The 18,050-nt window shown below is 45.2% G+C and overlaps 1 protein-coding gene across 2 annotated transcripts in view; it reads left to right on the top strand.

Moving 5' to 3' along the window:
* WDFY4 (WDFY family member 4) overlaps positions 1-18,050 on the top strand; it is a 267,773-nt gene that overhangs the window by 133,052 nt on the left and 116,671 nt on the right. For both annotated transcript variants that reach the window (XM_032837856.1, XM_032837848.1), the window contains exons 38-39: positions 1,041-1,226; positions 2,811-2,947. In XM_032837856.1, the coding sequence (XP_032693747.1) occupies positions 1,041-1,226; positions 2,811-2,947 (323 nt within the window). The remainder of the gene's footprint in view (positions 1-1,040; positions 1,227-2,810; positions 2,948-18,050) is intronic.

Below are 18,050 nucleotides of genomic sequence, written 5' to 3'. Positions count from 1 at the left end.
TTACCATAAGGTGATTTCACTTCTCAGGAGGTCCCTTGAATTTTCCTTCGGACTGCTCAACAAGGGAACTGGAACGTCATCTTACCTCGTTGAAACTAGCTCTTTCTCAACCTTCTTCTCTAGAAAATGGGAATGGAGTAAATAAATTCCTTATTTCTATGAGATTTTTGGCTTGATGGAGTTTATTTTTAGATTTGCTAATATCAAATCAAGTTAAAGGGATTGGAAATTTAAAAAAAAAAATTGAAGCCAGGTCCATGTGTTTAGGAATTGCTCTCTTTTGGTCACATAGGTGCCCAAAGCCAGTGCTTAAAACTGTTAAGTTTAAAGTGTACTGTGACACAGTGTTAATTACAACATGAACACTCATATTTGGGGTTTGGCTGGTAAAGTGGATGGAGCAATGTTCATCCTCCTAGAGTGAACAAAATGGTCTATAGAGGAGTGACTCTGTGGTCCAAGATCCAATGGCATTTAGGGTCCTATAATTATGGGGCACATCAGGTAGAACTGGCCTGATGGATTGGTCTATATCTGGGTAAATCCAGGGCACTGAGATTGGTAGTTGGTAGGAAGCATGATTCGGTGTCAGGAAAGAGGACTGGCTTGGGTCCTGGGTCCCTAGCCATGGTTCTGGGCTTGGTGTCCATTCCTCTGAGGTGCCAACATAAAAGGTAGGTTAGACACAGCTGTTGGGGAGGTGGCATTTGGTTAGCTAGAGCTTACTTGGGTAGTTTTCTATTTGGTATCTAATGGAATTGAGGGTAGGAGAAAGAGACTCCTTGTGCCCATCAATCATGTTTCCCAGCTCTGAACATCTGAAGCAGGCAGGACTTGGTGGTGGGCAGTTAGGGGTGGGGGAAAGGCCAGCTCACTTGGATATTGGCAGCACTGGCTACAAACTGACTAGCTGGAGCTTTGAAAGCTTCAGTAATATTCAAGAAAGATGCAATAAAAGCAGCCATGATACACCATCCCCTCACCCTTGCTGGGAGAGGCACCAAGGCCATCCTGACTATGTGATGTGTTCTCTCTGTTAGTCCAGCACAACATCCAAAAGATTGTGCGAACCCTATGGCAGCAGCTCGTGGCACAGAGGCGGCAGGAGCTGGAAGACACCTGCAAGATTGATCTCTCTGTGAAACCTGGAGAGAGTGAAGTGAAGATTGAAGAGATTACCCCACTCTGGGAGGAGACGATGCTCAAGGCCTGGCAGCATTACTTAGGTCTCTGTCCATTTGGCTCCAGAGAACAGAACTGCTGGGTCTCACAGATGCAGACTTCCCCGAGTTCCGCTCAGGGCCCAGAGCCTTTTCCAACCACATCTTCTCTGTCATCCCTTTGGTGGGTGGGATGGACATCACTGAGACCTCCTGAAACTTTGCTCACAAAGAATGAATGCTGCTTTGCATCCTGGGTGAAAGGAAGGCCAGAGATGCAAGCAGCTTCTTGTAATCTCTTAGAGAAAGTGAACGCCTGCCAGAGCTCTAGCCTAGAATCCTAGAACCCTAGAACCCTAGAACCCTAGAGCTTAGGGTTCTAGGTCTTGCCCTGATATTCACCTCCAGCTTTGAAACCTTATACTAAGTCATGGAGTGACCTGGAGCCTCAGGTGCCTCATGTTCCAAGTGAAAGTTTTCATCCCGAAAATATTAATGATCCTTGAATTCTTTCAGTGACTCAACACTTTCTCCTTCATATAAGTTAATACAGCTATAGGAATGTTGTTTTAATTTTTAAATTTTTTAAAAAATTTTATTTTTAAATAATCTCTACATCCAGTGTGCATTCAAACTTGCAACCCTGAGATCAAGAGTTGCACACCTTACTGGCTGAGCCAGCCAGCCCACCCACCCGGAATTTTGTTTTTAAAGTGGTCATCACTCTTAAATTATAGCTCATGTACTTGTTTTAAGTCATCCAGCATCACAAAATTCACAGTGATTCAAGAATTAGTTATTTCCATGTATATCATCCCACACTGCCCAGCGATATAGAACTTTTATTTCATTGGCTTTCCAAACCAGGACTGGAAAATATGTATGTGTGTGTACATGCCCGTGTATAATTTGAGGTCAAAATGTCAGATTCCATTTCAGAGAAAAGTTTAATGGAAAAGGACATCTGTCCCCATACACATGCAGTGAATTAAGTGGTGAGATGGACCTCAGTGCTCGCTTACAAATGGCTCTCTTTTATGCCAACAATCATGTATTGAAAATTCTGTACATTTGACCATCTATGTTTTTTTTTCTAAGGATTTTATTTATTTATCTAACAGACAGAGATCACAAGTAGGCAGAGAGGCAGGCAGAGAGAAAGGAGAGAGAGAGAGGAGGAAGCAGACTCCCCACTGAGCAGAGAGCCCGATGCGGGGCTCGATCCCATGACACTGGGACCATGACCCGAGCCGAAGGCAGAGGCTTTAACCCACTGAGCCACCCAGGTGCCCCGACCATCTATGTTTTAAATGCATAATCTTATTTACTCTTCATGACACCAGAATGAGGTTAGATGCTCCTATTGCCAGTTTACAGGATGAGAACACAGGAACTTCTGCTTAATTATCCACATCTCCCTTTGAGTCAGTGGAACTAGGAGTCTAATCTGGGTCTACTGACCCTGAAACCCACACTATATGGCTTAGAAGATGACAATGTGTGCTTGTAGCCTGGGCTGTTGTCCTTATTGGAGGTGGCTCACTGGGCTTGTGTCCCTGGCTGGCCCTTTAAAAGCCAAGCCAGTTGTAGAAATTGTGTATGCTCTTCCCTCAACTTTACTTCTGACACTTTTTGCTCCTCTGTTCCTAGCATCTGAGAAGAAGTTGCTGGCCAGTCGCTCGAGCGTGGGACACCACAGCAAAGTGTCTTCATGGAGTGGTAGCTTATCTTCGGCCATGAGGCTGGTGCCGGGCAGGCAGGCCAAGGAACCTGAGTGCAAGACAGAGGTGAGCTCAGACACCTTGCCTTAGAGAAGCAGCACACATTTGTTCCAAACCCCATGAGGGATGTCTTCGCTCTCTGTTGCTTGTGGACATGATCCAATTCCATATTCATCTGAGCATGTAAGATTATGCATGTGACTTTCCAGTTGAAATGACATCTAGGGGAACCAGGTTTTAGGCTGGCTTTAACTTGAAGTGCATATGGGCTCCCCTTGAGCTCCAAGAGCAGGTGGGTGTTCCTTATAATGTTAAAACCCAAACCAGGTCTTGTGGGTCTTGTTCCCACACTCCTTTCGAGTCAGGTGTGTTCAGAGAGCCCTAGCTCGCAGCTTAGCAGGAGCTGTATGGGTGGGCTTAGCAAAATGAAGACCATCTCACGGGTGGTATGGCTGCGCTGAGCCCCAGAAGCTGGAGCATGCCCACCTGTGCCCCAGAACTTGCTCCTGAGTAGGAGGGGTCCAGCCCTCTTTCTCTGGCTTCACTCTGGAACTTCTGTTCCTTGACCAAGTCAGCTCTGACCCCAGGGGGTCAGTTCAGTCTGGCTAGCAGCCAGGAAAGGGACAGCAGGGATGCTGGGCATGGGCGTGCCTTGCATGGGGACCCTTGCATGCTATTGACGTGCCTCTTGCCAGTTTTCCACCCACTCCCAGGTCACTGTCATTGGCATGACTCTGTTGTCTCTGAGTTCTGGGGAGATTGGTTGAGAAATGGTTTATGTGAAAGACACTGGAATAGATTACAGTGTTTGAAGCCCCTGTAGGTCCACAAATGGCTTACAACAGTTTGCTCTGGGCTCACACTGAGAGATCTGGAGGGAAAAAAAATTTAAATTGGCTCTGTCTTTGGTGAAGGCAGGCTGCTGAAGATACTGTCTTCTATGTCAGTTGAGGTCTCCATTCATTCTTTCATTCATTCACTCAAGAAATACTCATTAAGTGTTTACTCTGTACCCTTCTGTAAGCCCTGAGGTTATAGAAGAGAGAAAATCTGACATATTCTCTGCTTTCTTGGAGATACATTTTAGGGGGTGAAGATAGACAATAAATAGATAAATAATTTGTAAATATGGAGGGTGCTAATTGCAACGAGGAAAAATGGAACAGGGTAGCTGGGAGAAGGTGACTGTTTACATGAACCTCTCTGGAAGGGGGGCATAGGAGCAGAAAAATAAGGCAGAGACTCTGGAAAGAGTGGTTAGGCAGGGAGGACCATCAGACAAAGGCACTGAGACAGGCATGAGCTGGGGTGTTCTAAGGCAGCAAAGAACAGTGTGGTTGGATTGAAGTGGGGAGAGGGCAATCCCCGGGGAAGTCTCCCCCAGCTGTCACCAGTAGGAAGGCCTGTGCTTTTCCAGAGCAACTGGCAAACACCAGAACTTCTGTTGCAGTTACATTTCTCGGCATGGTCGTCTGGGCACTCAGAAGCTCGGAGAGGTGACTGTGGCCATGCTCTTATAACTACACACACCTAGCCCCATAAAATTCTGCAAAACACACGAACACATGCACACACGTACGTGCACACACCCCTCTCGCTGCTTCTGCCTTTCTGTTGGAACCTCGTCTGTCTTTGATCTGATTTAGTCATCCTGTCTTCAGTTTGTATTATCTTTTGGACTCTTTAAAGATAGATTTCTTTTGAGACAAAGTAGACTTATGTTTTAATTTTTAAAAAATGAACTGTGCCTTTGCTTTGGAGAATCCTGTACCAATAACTCGGTCTGGGCCGGGCACAGTGCCTGGTACAGAGGAGGCTCTTAAAATAAGTGTGTGGCACTATATGGAGCGAGGGAATAAAATGCTTTCCCTCTTGGCTGGGATGAAACTCAGCAGCCTTCCCATCCCGCACCCATCACTCATCCCCGCGAGATGCCTTTGTGGCTAGCAGAAGGCACAACTTCTCAGGTACATATGTAGACTGTGATGTCATAGGAGAAGAGCATCAACTATTTGCCCTGGGGTCTGTTTAATTATTTTTAAAAATTAATTTTGATTATTACAGCTGATTACACCTCAGTGAGCAATGTAATTGATATTTTCTAATGTATCCCAAGGAACATTTTGTACAACACGCTTTTTGTTGTTGAAGGTTAAAGACTCCGTTATTGGTTTTTGCCTAAATATGCCCACATCATTAGTCCCTCCAGTGAGAAGGTCGCCATCTGGAAAAAGCAGCATGGAGACATTATTCAGGCACAAGTGCATGAAATTGGTGTTTCTGCATCTTCTGTCTCTCTTCTGGAAAGAAGAGGCTTGTAATTAAAGGAGTTGGTTTTGGAGGAAACATTATTCATTTGGTGTTATTCCTTATCATGTCAGCGGCTGACAGCTCTGCAGCACTGATAAATTGTTCCTTGGAGTGAGACATACAATGTACCATTTCTAATGCCGCTTACCTATCTTTGTTTTCAGTAGAAAATGTTTTCCTCTTGGCAGGTGAGCTGAACTTGGGGGCGAGGCTGGTATGATGGAGGTTATTTCTTCCTTTTCTTCTCCTGACCCCATCACAGGCCCCTCTGGGATCAAATGGTGAGGCTGTGGCCTCTCCTGGGGTGAATGAAGGCTGTGGGGGTCAGCCTGTTAGGCAGAGCTAGGGACCTTGGGCTCCCTTGAGGCCACCACAGGCCAAAGATGGTGTCCTGGAAGCTTCTTCCTCATGTCCACCTTAGAGCAACCCAGAGTGTGCACCCCAGCTGGCCGTTCCTCCTCCCAGCACTACATGCCACTTGCCAGCTCAGTTTTAGACTTTCTTGTTTAACAATAAGTTGAAAAAACATCGTGAGGGTTTATTCGCTCTGACAGATGCACGATGTATGTTGTTAACATTATGGGGAAGGAGGTAAGGGGTTGACAGAACCCTCTGGACTATCGTTGTAACTTTTCTGTAAATGCAGAATTATTCTAAAATCTTTTTCCTTTTAAAGAGCATTAGCTCTTTTTTTTTTCTTTTTTAAAGAAAGAGCATTAGCAAACAGGAAATGGACAGATAGGACACGAGAGGCTGGGTGGGAAGGGGCCACGAGGATGAGTCTGTGCGAGGCCTATGAGCAGGGGGGTGATCGAGGTCATGGCAGGACGCAGGGAGGACACCGTGGCTCATGCTGGATGTGGGGGAAGTGAGGGCTTAAGCAATGGGGGAGGGGTGCGTGTCTGTTTCTAGGTGTAGGATTGGAGGTTAGAGCCCCTGAGGGAGGGGCCAGGCTGGTGGCTGTGACATCATTTAGATGGGAGATAATGGAGGCTGCAGGGGCAGGAGTTAGAGCAGTGGAAATCAAAGAAGATGCACAAGAGAATTCTGTTGAACCAAGGCTGGGATGAGCAAAAGAAGGTGGCTGCCACAGGCAGGGGCCCTGACCTCATTGTAATCAGACAGTGAGGAGAAAGGACACTGGCTGTGGCAGGTGTGGCAGGTGCGTGTTTCCCATGGTTCTGTTGGATCTGCAGAGCCTGGGAAGAACAAGGGTTCCTTGAGGAAGAGGGTTGAAAGTTCAGGGTCACTTCCAGCCTGGAAAAGCCTATAAAAGCTCAGGGCCACTTCTAGTCTGGGTGAGCACAGCTGCCTGACCTGTGTCTCGTTCAGCAAACATGAGCTGGATTTCACCCCACTTTCCTCCTGGGATCAGTGGTACATGTGTGCACAGCTGTTCCATACAGGGGCCAGGTGGACCCCACCTGAGGAGGGAGACACACACTGCTGCCTCCAAACAAAGCTGAGAGCCTTATGGAGGAGACAGACCTTCTGGAGCAGGGCCAGCCCCACTGTCCATGTTTCTGTGGCTTTTGGAGTTAGCTGAGCAAGCTTCCAGTTGCTGGCTTCAAAGTGGGAATGGCTCAAGTAGGGAAGAGAATTAATAGAGTTAATTAGAATTGAGAAAGCACCACAGTCAGAGGACACCAAAGTGAGACACATTTGCTCCAAGATCCCTGGTCTCTCATAGCTGCCCTATGGGTGAACCCTCTGTACCTACCAGATACACTAGGGCCTCCAGTAAGACCATCTGTGCCCACATGTGGGAACTTTGATCTCAGAGACCAGACACCTGCGTGGTCAGGGTGACCACAGACATGCCATTGGCTGCCTCCCTGAATGTGTGCCCAGACTCACCGTCCCAGCTCCAGCTCCAGAGCAGCTTGCCCCTGGTAGAGGAGGAGATGCTGGTTGAGGCCAGCAACTGAGAGACAGCTGAACAAAGGGCAGCCCTGGCTTGGGTCCCTGGCAAGGTAAATGACATTTTTGACCCTCTGACTCTGAGCACTTTACCCATTATCTCTTTTAAAAATCATTGTGAAAAATCTCAAACATATACCGCAACAGAGAAAATAATCAGATGAATCCCCACGTATCTATCCATCACTTCCCGTCCACAATGTTCATCTCATGGCCAATCTTGTCTCTATCTCTATCACTACCCACTTTCCCCTGCTGCATGGAATAATTTTGAAGCAACATCCCAGACATCATATCATCTCATGCATAACTGTTCTTGTACACTTATTTTCTCTTTAAAGAAATCACAAAACCCAAATAAAAATTGCAGAAAGGGAAGCAAGTGTGCAGAATGGGAAGGCTTTAGCCATCACTGGGGGAGTGATCAAGCAGTTCCTGGGCTTTCTTTCTGGGGTGTTTGTATTCATCTCCTGCTGCTGTGTGATTTTAGTCTTGCTGAGGCTGAAGGCACAATGAGCCTCAGAGAACTCAGTGCCACTGTTTCCAGAAGGAGGGGAGGGACTGATGAGGACACAATGCTTTTGAGTTTGGTGCTTCAGTGCTTCTGAGTTTGGGGGATGCATGGGATTTACCGTGGAAGCTTTAGCTGTCATTCACCTGGGGAAAAGGCTCATGGGGCAGGAGAGCCCCAGGGCTAAGAAGAGATTTTTGCAAATAGAAAGAAATGGGCTTTAAAATTTTTTTTTAATTTTTCAGTGTTCTAAGATTCATTGTTTATGTACCACACCCAGTGCTCCATGCAATACGTGCCCTCCTTAATACCCACCACCAGGCTCACTTAACCCCATACCTCCCTCCCCTCCAAAACCCTCAGTTTGTTTCTCAGAGTCCACAGTCTCTCAAGCTTCATCTTCCCCTCCAATTTCCCCTGATTCACTTATCCTTTCCTTCTAAGGTCCTTCATGCTATTCCTTATGCTCCACAAGTAAGTGAAACCAAGAGATAATTGACTCTCTTTGCTTGACTTATTTCACTCAGCATAATCTCCTCCAGTCCCCTCCATGTTGATACAAAAATTGGGTATTCATCCTTTCTGATGGAGGCGTAATACTCCATTATACCTATGGACCATATCTTCTTTATCCATTCATCTGTTGAAGGGCATCTTGGCTCTTTCCACAGTTTGGCGGTTGTGGCTGTTGCTACTATGAACATTGGGGTACAGATGACCCTTCTTTTCACTACATATGTATCTTTGGGGTAAATACCCAGTAGTGTAATTGCAGGGTCATAGGGAACCTCTATTTTTAATTTCTTGAGGAATCTCCACACTGTTCTCCAAAGAGGCTGCACCAACTTGCATTCCCACCAACAGTGTAAGAGGGCTCCCCTTTCTCCACATCCTCTCCAACACATGTTGTTTACTGTCTTGTCAATTTTGGCCATTCTAACTGGTGTAAGGTGGTATCTCAATGTGGTTTTGATTTGAATCTACCTGATGGCTAATGATGATGAACATTTTTTCATGTGCCTATTGGTCATTTGTATGTCTTTGGAGAAGTGTCCACATGAACAAAGAACAAAGCCTGAACAAGCATGTGGGCTTTGACATAAAGGGAAGTCAGTGGTGGAGTAGCAGGTAACACCTGAGGAAGTAAAAATGCAGCTGTGAAAACAGAAGACAGAGTTCCCAGAGTCTGACTACCATAAGACTTTCAGTCAGAAATCTGTAAGAAATTTTAAAAATCTGAAATTCAGAAGGTTTCATGTGGACTATTTTTACTTAAACTTGTTGTAAATTCAACATGGTATTTGTGGGCAAGAGAGAAAGGATTTTCCCAGGAGATGAATGTGCCTTTAAGAGAGATGCATGGAGGCAGGAGGCCTAAATCTGGAAGGAAATTAAGACACATGAGGAATTCTAAAATTAGGCCAGAGGAGTGATCCTCATAGTATGTTCTCACTGGCATGGCAAAAGGGCAGGGAGACATCCTCTGTCAGCAAATCAAGAGAGGAGCTGGAGGGACAAAGTCCCTGGAAATCATAAGAAAGAGAAGAGTGATTCAGAAAACCTAAAATCAAGCACTTGGTAAGAAATCACAATGCTGTGTTGTTGGAAAACCCCATTGTGTTTGGTGGTGGGAAAAGGCTTGTGAACAAGTAATTAAATGAGACTATGTGTTAGAGGAATAAAACCACTCGGACACAAATGGAAGTATGATTTAAAAAGAGATGTTGGAAAGTGTAAAACCCTCTATGGATGTGAGCACGGTGACTAAGGCCTTCTGCTAAATGGAATCTTGGTTTTTATAATTGCCGTGGGCAAGGCTGCCAGTGACTTACTTTCTCCTGATGCTTTTCCAGAGATAACTGGCCCTAAAAATAGTGTCACTCTCCCCAGCCTGGCTTAGAGATCCTCATGGTACATCTGGACTAGAATTATTTCTAGAAAGGACTCCCATTACACTGGTTGTAGACTGTTAGGGAGCAAGAAAGAGAAAAACGATGAGGTCCACCATCTTATTTCTCAAACCCTGAAGTTTCCTTTTTCACTGAAGCTGAAGTTATGTAGCTGAAGTTATGTAGCATGAACTGTGGCCCCAGTCTTGCAGGAAGTGGTGTTCTGACACCACACCCAGAATGGACCATCCAGGTGGTGGAGGTGGGAACACAGCGCCATAGGCTCATGGGAAGGCAGCCTGGCTGTGGCAACGCCTGTGCATGTGTGTGTGTGCGCATGTGCGTATGTGTGCCTGCATTGCCTTTTAGTTGTTTTTCAAGTGGTCTAGGCGCCTAACCAGGGTGCTCACTTTTATTTCCACTATTCCTTGACATACTCACATGGTGCACGCGTACACACACACACACCATTCTTCAAACAGTTGAGGTAAGAACCCACTCATCACATCGTCATCAAGAGGTGGCCAGGAAGGAGTTGGCTGGAACAGGAAACTCCATATAGAAGGGAACGTGGATGACAGGTCCCGACAGCAGAGGATTTGAAAAAGCAGCAGCGTCACCCACAGAGCAGTGCTCTCCAGAACAAGATGGAAGGATGGTCGTGGGCAGATAGAGACCATGGCTTTTCTCTTTCCATCTTAAGGAAATCTTAAATGTTACTAGTCCATCAAAAGTCCTTGTTCCAGGAGTTTGAAAAATAGAAGTAAATGAACAAAGCAAACACTGATACCTTTAATGATGTTTCTTTACCAAGTGCATCATTTGTGAGACATCCTTATCTTCATAATAGAAGGATAATTAACATCACTAATTATCTAATTAAGTTCATTAAGCATCCACCAACAGGGCACCGTGAAGTTGACATTATGTTCTACTGTCAACAAATGCTTTTGATTTCTTAGGAAGTAATTAAAATGTAAATTAGCATGCAATTATATGCACAAGGGAAGTTTTGAATTAGATATTCATTTCAAAACTGCTTTGAGCAGCATAGTTTTTGTTTTTTTCTTCAATAAAAGCCGACATTTTGCTATTAATGGCATATATTAAAGTTGCCATTCTGTTGTTCAGTGTTTGAATCATTGCCAGGTTAGAGTACTTACATGACACACGGCGTTTAGTTGATACATTTGCTACTGTGCTTTGTGCTTTTGTTCTTCTTTGATCATTTTATTCGACACGTTGGTTTGTTTGTGTCTTTTGTGTTTAAAAAAATCACAAGTGATTTTTTTTTTTCTGTAAACCTTCTGTGACTTAAATCTCTAGCTGACTTCGCCCTTTCGAGGTATTTTAGATCAAGTATTTTAATGTATTCCTTCCATCCGGTTAGGTTCAGGGAATGTAATCAGTGGCTTGTTAAGTGCAGGTCGCACACACGCCCTTCTATACACAGGAAAGAGGGAAGGTGCACAGAGCAAACTTGTGGTCCAGCCATCCTTGATTGCAAGTTCACATTTCTCTGCTTTTTAGGGCAGCCCCTTGGTTTCTGATGAAATATTATAACTTAATTTATTATAATGAGATATTACAACTGTTATGCTAAATACAGCAACCTCATCAGATGAGGACTCTTCCTGAAACATCACAGAGTCCCCAGACATTTGCTGGAAAAGAGGGGCCCAAGACAGAAGCCACCATGCCCAAATCCCCAAAGTTTGCATTTTTTTAAACAACACCAACTGAATCCTGGAATGCCCATGTTTTAGTAAAGCTCATGGTTTGTTGTCACAGCTCAGTGGGTGAGATGCCCACCTCCCCCATCTTTTAGCATGGAGATACTGGGCCTTTTGAGCATTGACCTCATGTCATTTGTTTAGTGAGAAGGAAAAGTCTCTGCTGATGCCATTGAACATCCCCAGTCCCTTTCTGGATGATGTTTCCAGGGATGGATTTAGGTGTTGCTAGGCCCCTTGGTTTTGTGTGAACGAGATTTCAGATAAATGTGGAGAGAATACAGTGGCATAAGAGAGACTGTCCCTCGTTCTCTTGAAAGGATGGGTGTCAGGGTTTGGCCATGAGTAGAGCCTGCTGAATCACTAGCTGCTCATCATTGTGGATGTGGACATCCCTATAGTCCTGGCAGAGAGAGGCTGGTCTCCTGGGGCAAGTGGGGGACAGTTAGCATGGTATAGGGACTGGTGGGGGTAGCTGAGGCTGGCTGGACTATGACAAACAGTGACATCATGCCAGAGGAAACCCACACAGGGCTGTCCATTGAGATAGGCAGTTTGGGGTGGGGCCTGACTTTTGTCCCAGCTGTCAAGCTGTGAGCTGCAGTGTGGTCTGCATCTTTGGTCTCATTTGTCAGTCCAAGAGGGGCTTCTTTTTCCCACTCACGTAAAGGATAGTATAAGCTAGCAGAGACATTGGTCTGACCAAGAGATCCCACTGCTAAAATCAGATGATGCTGACCTTCTTCAAATAGGCAGCAACCACCTACTCAGCGAACAAATGGAATTTTCTCTACCAGAACTTTCCTCTCAACTGTTTATTCCTAAACCTTATCTTGAAATGTGGTCTACCATATCATGACTTCCCAAGAATGCAAAGTCCACACAACAAATGAATAATTAATACCAACAGTAACTCACTTCATCATAAGGCTAGCTTGTGGTCCTGCCTCCGGCTAATCACACATTTCCTCGTCTGTTAGCAGCACACAGCGATGGCAGAATCGCTGTGCTCCACAAACGCACCATGACACCACGGCACCAAGGGCTCTCCCACCTGAGAGCGGCACAGAGCCACCTCTCAGTGCTTTTCTGGTTATTCAGCCTCACAAGAATTGGGGCTAAAGTTGCTTTTCTTTTGGCAGCAAGATGATAACTTGAACCCTCGCCAAGAGAGCAGGCACTGAGATTAGGCAGGTTCCACAAATCAATGGCATATGCCCAACAGCAGGTCCTGACCACTGCCTGTTGAAAGGTGCATTGAATCTAAATTATGTTTGAAAAGTCTTTAGGGACAAATGCGCATTTCTTTCTCCAAAGTGGTCTATCCAAGCAGAAACATCTAGTCTTAAAAAGGTCACTAGATCTTCTTACCTCCTTCTGCTGTTTTCTGATTTTCTTTCTTTCTCATCTGTAGTATTTTTTTTAAAGATTTTATTTATTTGAGAGAGAGAGAGAGAGAGAGCAAGTGAGGGGAAGGGCAGAGGGAGAAGCAGAGTCTCCTCTGATCAGGGAGCCCCACACTGGGCTCTATCCCAGGACCCTAAGTTCATGACCTAAGTCAAAGGAAGATGCTTAATGGACTGAGCCACCCAGGCACCATTCTTTTGTAGTATTTTTATTATAAAATCAGGCTATGTTTGTACACCATTTATGAGGGTTGTCCTGGAGGACCGTTTCAAAGTAACTTGAAGTCCCAACTCTTCAGCTCAATCCACAGTATTTTAATATACATAAATAGCTCATCCAATGAAATTCAACAACACATGAATTTATTGAACAGACATAGTGTTCCTCACTAAAAATATAGAGATGAATAACTCATGAACCCCATATTTAAAGAATCCTGGTGCTATTTATTGATCTCCCTACTTAGAGGGCATCTAAGAAGAATCATAGTAGATGGGTTTCTGAAAAAAAAATGTCTATAGGTCAATATTTTGTAAGTTGAAACAGATTTGAAATTAATTTAGGAACCTGGCAATTTAAAGGAATTGTGGGTTGAATCTTGTGAAAACTGAATATAGTCATTTTCTTTAAAGGCAAATTATACCCAGGAATCTATTCAGATTTTTGTATATTAGATTTCCTAACGTGAGACACACCTGCATTTCAAAAACTAATGTGGTATTTGGGGGAAGGTATTGTCATCCTAAGAAATGCTTTCAATTTGGAAAAATTATGACCTAAGGATGGGGGATGGAACACATTTTTGTTTACTTCTCTAAATCTGAGTTTTTAAAACTTATGTATACTCATCAATGCAAAAATGCTTTTGAGTTTGCAAGACAGAAGTGGCCCCAACTCTATAAATGAGAAGCGGGCAGATGGTCGTGGAGTGGAGAAGGAGTGCGGGGCCCTCCTGAGGCGCTCCTGCCATTCACAACCCGCTAGGGTCTGCTTCCAGTGTGGCCACCAGGCGCCTGCCATGTGAGTTACAGCCGCCTTCTCGCCCTGGGACCCATCTATTATGAGAAACCATTTTGGTTAATTAAAAAAGTGTTTCAAAGTCTCAGAACAGGAAGTTGTGAAATTTTCTTCTCTTTGCTGTTGCCAATGGGGGTTGGTGTCAATTTGGCTCCACAGCCAGGCACAGGAGGGAGAGTGGGAACAGCAGAAGGAAGGGTGGCCATCCCGTCCTGGGGGCCTGGGAGAAAGGTTGTGAGGTCCTCAGGGGCTGGTTGATCTACTGTTATTATTAGGGGTGACAAAGGAAGTAGCTGGGGCTATCGAGTGAAACTAAAGGACAATTGAATGAGCGCGTGTCTGATCGGTTCTTGCAGACGGTTCCCAGCTCATGGATTTCTATGTCTAGGAGCTGCTATACAGGCTGGGGAACCAGGTGAAGTGTGTGCTTTTGGTTCTGGGAAAAGAGACTATAAGCAAAAGGGAACAGATGAGAAAATATTAGATAGTACAACATAATCTGAAGGAAATAGATGATGTGCTGGAGACTGCCTCACGATCACTGTGGGTTGGAAGCGATCATGAAGTTGAGAGGGAAGCAGAGCCCTCCAGCATCTGGGGAATGTGGACTCCTGAAACAGACCCAGCTAGTGCCAAGGCTCGACAGTGGGAGTGAGTTTGTATACTGGAGAACAGAGACAGAGAGAAAGGTCCGTATTAATGGAGCAGGGAGCTCAAATGGGAGAGTGGTCCCGGAGAAGAGTGCAGGAACCAGTGGTCAAGTGCCCTACCAGCTTCTCTGGAGGGTCAGAAAATACATCGGCGTCCATGCCTCCATCTGCATCTACATTTCCATGCCTCTCTCATCTCTAAGCACACATCTCTTCTCCAGACATTCCCTCTTTCAATGTTCTACGCACATTCATCAATTTGCTCTTCTATCCCAGATCTTTGGTGTAAGCCCAGTGGATACAGACACAGTCCCTGACCTGGGGATCCCGCCTTGTAGGAGGATGAAATGATGACATTGTAATGAGAGGTTAAAGCTCAGGAGGTGCCCAGAGGAGAGGGAACCTCACTTGGGCTTTCTGGAGGAGTTTGAACTAGATAAGGAGGAGGAGGAGGGTGAGGAGGAAGGATGTGAGGGGAGATCGGTAGGGAGGAAGGGGCCCCTCCAGGTAGAGAGGGACAGTTGTAACCGTCTGCCTTGTGGCTCAGCTGGTAGTCTGGCATTAGCGGAATAGCATATCCAGTTTATCTTTACTTAATTTCATGTATGTATTTATATCCTGATTCACCCCTCAGAGGATTTATGGAACCTTTAGATGAGGATGCATGTAATAAAATAAAGGAATGAGATCAGGAAAAATGATCATGGAAGAAGAAAGCCAGTTCCTGGGGAATGAAGATCATAAACACACCATCTATAAAGAGCTCCTGTCCAGCACCTACATGGTGCTCTCACTTTCTGGCTGCCATTGTGGAGCCAGAGGCAGAATAGTTCATATGTTTATTCCCCGCCCACCAGTTATGCTTCTGCCAAGAGGCGGAAGTGCTTGAGCACAGGGACATAGGGAGAACTAAGCGGTACCCCCTGCCCAGCATCTCCTGGCCACCCCTACTGTGAGTTTTTAAAGATCTGATCTGAACCGCTCATGTCCCTGATCAAAAACAAGCATGTACCGCCACCCTGTCTGGGCTAGAGGACGCAGACCCACAACCCCACTGCAAGAAGCCTGACCTCAATGCTTTTCCAAGCCCACCCCTCGCCCCCGTCCTGCACTGTCTTCAAGTCAGACCCAAATCCGTATTTTGTTACAACGCACTCTATCCTCTCCCATCCATATTTTCTGGCAAATGTGGGCCTGTCTGCCAGGAAGAGCCTCCCCCTTCCATAGGACCAACTGCTTCTCCTGGACTTTAAAACCATGACCCTTCTGAAAGCCTGTGTGCCCTCTCCAGCCTGGCTGGGCCCCTGTGTAACCACAGCTCTATTTGTCCTCACAGTGGCCGCAGCTGTGAGGACCAGCCTAAGGGAGAGGGAAGGGTTGGGGTTGATTTTGTTACCTTCGAGCTACATGCAGGCCCCCCTGCCCCTCAGAGTCCCCCGAGACCTGTGACCACTGAGACAGCAGAGGTGAGCAGGCGTGCACGGCATCCAGGAAGACAGGGATAAGGTTAGCGCTGTCCTCAGGGAACTCCGGCTGTGGCCACCCCCATTCTTCTTAAAGACTAAAGAAGGAAGCCTCCCTATGAACCGCAACTCCCATTTGTTTGTCTGAAATGTTCATTGCCATGTGCAGGCCGCTCCTTTGCTAGGCAGCATCTGGAGTGAAAGAAGCCATGTGGGTTTACCGGTGCTGCCGTAACAAAGCAGCACAGCCCGGGGGCTTCAGCAGCAGACATCTCTTTCCTCCCACTCCGCATCCGTCTGAGCCTCGTGGGGGTCCTGACACCTGAGCAGGAGGCCAAGAGGAGGGAGGGTGGCTTCCTTGAGAAGTCCCAACACCTACAGTTCCAGAGCTTTCGTCCTTTGCTACCCTGAAGGGTATTTTTGTTTGTTTAAGTAGTCATGCTCCATGTACTCATGATGATCGAATTTAATAAAAACATCACAGTTGAAAAAAGACAAGTTAGAAACCACCGTTCATCTTAGAAATTAATACGTGAGTGAATTTAACACGAGATGAATTGAGCTGTGGCAATCGCGTCCCTCCTCAGCCACTCGGAGCACCGGTTGTTAGTCATTACTGATGGAAATATGATTATTATTCTGGTATTGCTTGACACTTATTACAAATCTGGGGCTGTGTCTCCATAGCAGAGAGAAGCACAATTATCTGGGCACTTGGAGAAAAGAGTGTTTCCTGGCTGGAGTCATCCAATAGATACCCTGCAAAGACCCCTTGACCATGACCACGTCTTGCTCACTGGACATACGCCCCTTCTTTCTATCAGTCTGCTAACATTTGGTGGGTGCACATGTAGACATTATATGTGACTAACCACAAACAAGGAAAGGGTTTAATTTCTTTTGTCAGGGAACCCAAACCTGGTCTCCACCAAGGACTTATATTTAAAGATAGATGCGTCAGCCTTATACAGAGAAGGCATAACAGAAAAACTTAATTGAATGTTTTTCAACCCGGAAAATACTGAATTTAAGATTGGGTTTAAAGTGCAAAGGGTGTGAGGACCAGACCCGAAAGTGTTGTCACTGACCCTGAGGTTCTCTCTTTTTTTTTTTTTTTCCAAATATCATCAGCACACCTATTTCATACTTATATGGACTATACACCAAAATAGATCACATTCTGAGCTGCAAAATACACCTTTACAAATGTTAATAGAAGTCATGTAATGTCTGTTCTCAGAATATAGTGCAATGCAACTAGAAATGGAGTACTGGGTGTGGTGCATAAACAATGAATTCACTGAAAATAAATTAAAAAAAATAAATAAAAAGGTAAAAAATAGAAATCAATGTTGAAACTTAAAGTAAACATTTCAACATGTTCTCCTTAATCCTGATCCCATGGAGTGTCTCGCTCTGGGTAGGGAATAACCAGTGACAGAGAATTCGGCCCAGCAGAGTGACAGTAGTCTATGAGTTTCATTTCAGTCTTTCAAACTTTGGTCATTGCCTCTGTTTGCCTGGCCACTGGGGACAGAGATGGACAGTGTCCCTGAGGAGCTTATTCTAATCAGGGGACAGGGCTGGTGGGAGACGAGCCACTGTAATTCAGAGTACTGCTCTCACAGGGTTTCTGCTCTGCCCTGGGAGCCCCGAGGAGGTGTTCCAGGAAAGAGCAGAGTATTAATGATGGTTTCATGTTAACTACAAAGTGCATACACAGACTCAGTGACATTGCACTGTTAAATCTCTCATCCTCTCAGCCCCTACCAGTGGAGAAGAGGGGACTGGTGAGTGACAGTGAGAGTGACCAGTGAGAACTGAGATCCTTGGGGATGGGAGTTTCTTCCACATCTTGTTTCACGTCTGCCTTGGTAAATGGGAATTCACCTGAGTTTTACTTGAACCCATCTCTTTTTTCTTTGGCCAGAGAAAGTCAGAGGTTAAAGGAATCTAGATTTGACACTAAACTCAAACAGCATGGTTATTGTTTTTTCTTTATGGAATTATTAATGAATACTTAAAAACTTCAAAAAAATTGTAAAGACTGCCGACAGTAGAATCATGTTATATAGGAGTAAGTGTGAAAATACATTCATGAAATGAAAATCAAGTTGTCAAAAATACTCTTAAAATTCCCTTACATTATTCACCAAGAACGATACCATGGTGACTTTGTGAATTCGGCACCAAACTTCTCTATATCCACCAGGCAGATTTTCTACCATTTTGGGGGGATAAGTTACTATTTCTTTGTCAAATGTCTGAT

Source organism: Lontra canadensis, unplaced genomic scaffold, assembly GCF_010015895.1.
Source record: "Lontra canadensis isolate GAN:19392208 unplaced genomic scaffold, GSC_riverotter_1.0 scaffold3, whole genome shotgun sequence".
Classification (NCBI taxonomy): Eukaryota; Metazoa; Chordata; class Mammalia; order Carnivora; family Mustelidae; genus Lontra; species Lontra canadensis.
The sequence above is the reverse complement of the archived record's forward strand: the minus strand, read 5'-3'. Positions and strand labels throughout refer to the sequence as shown.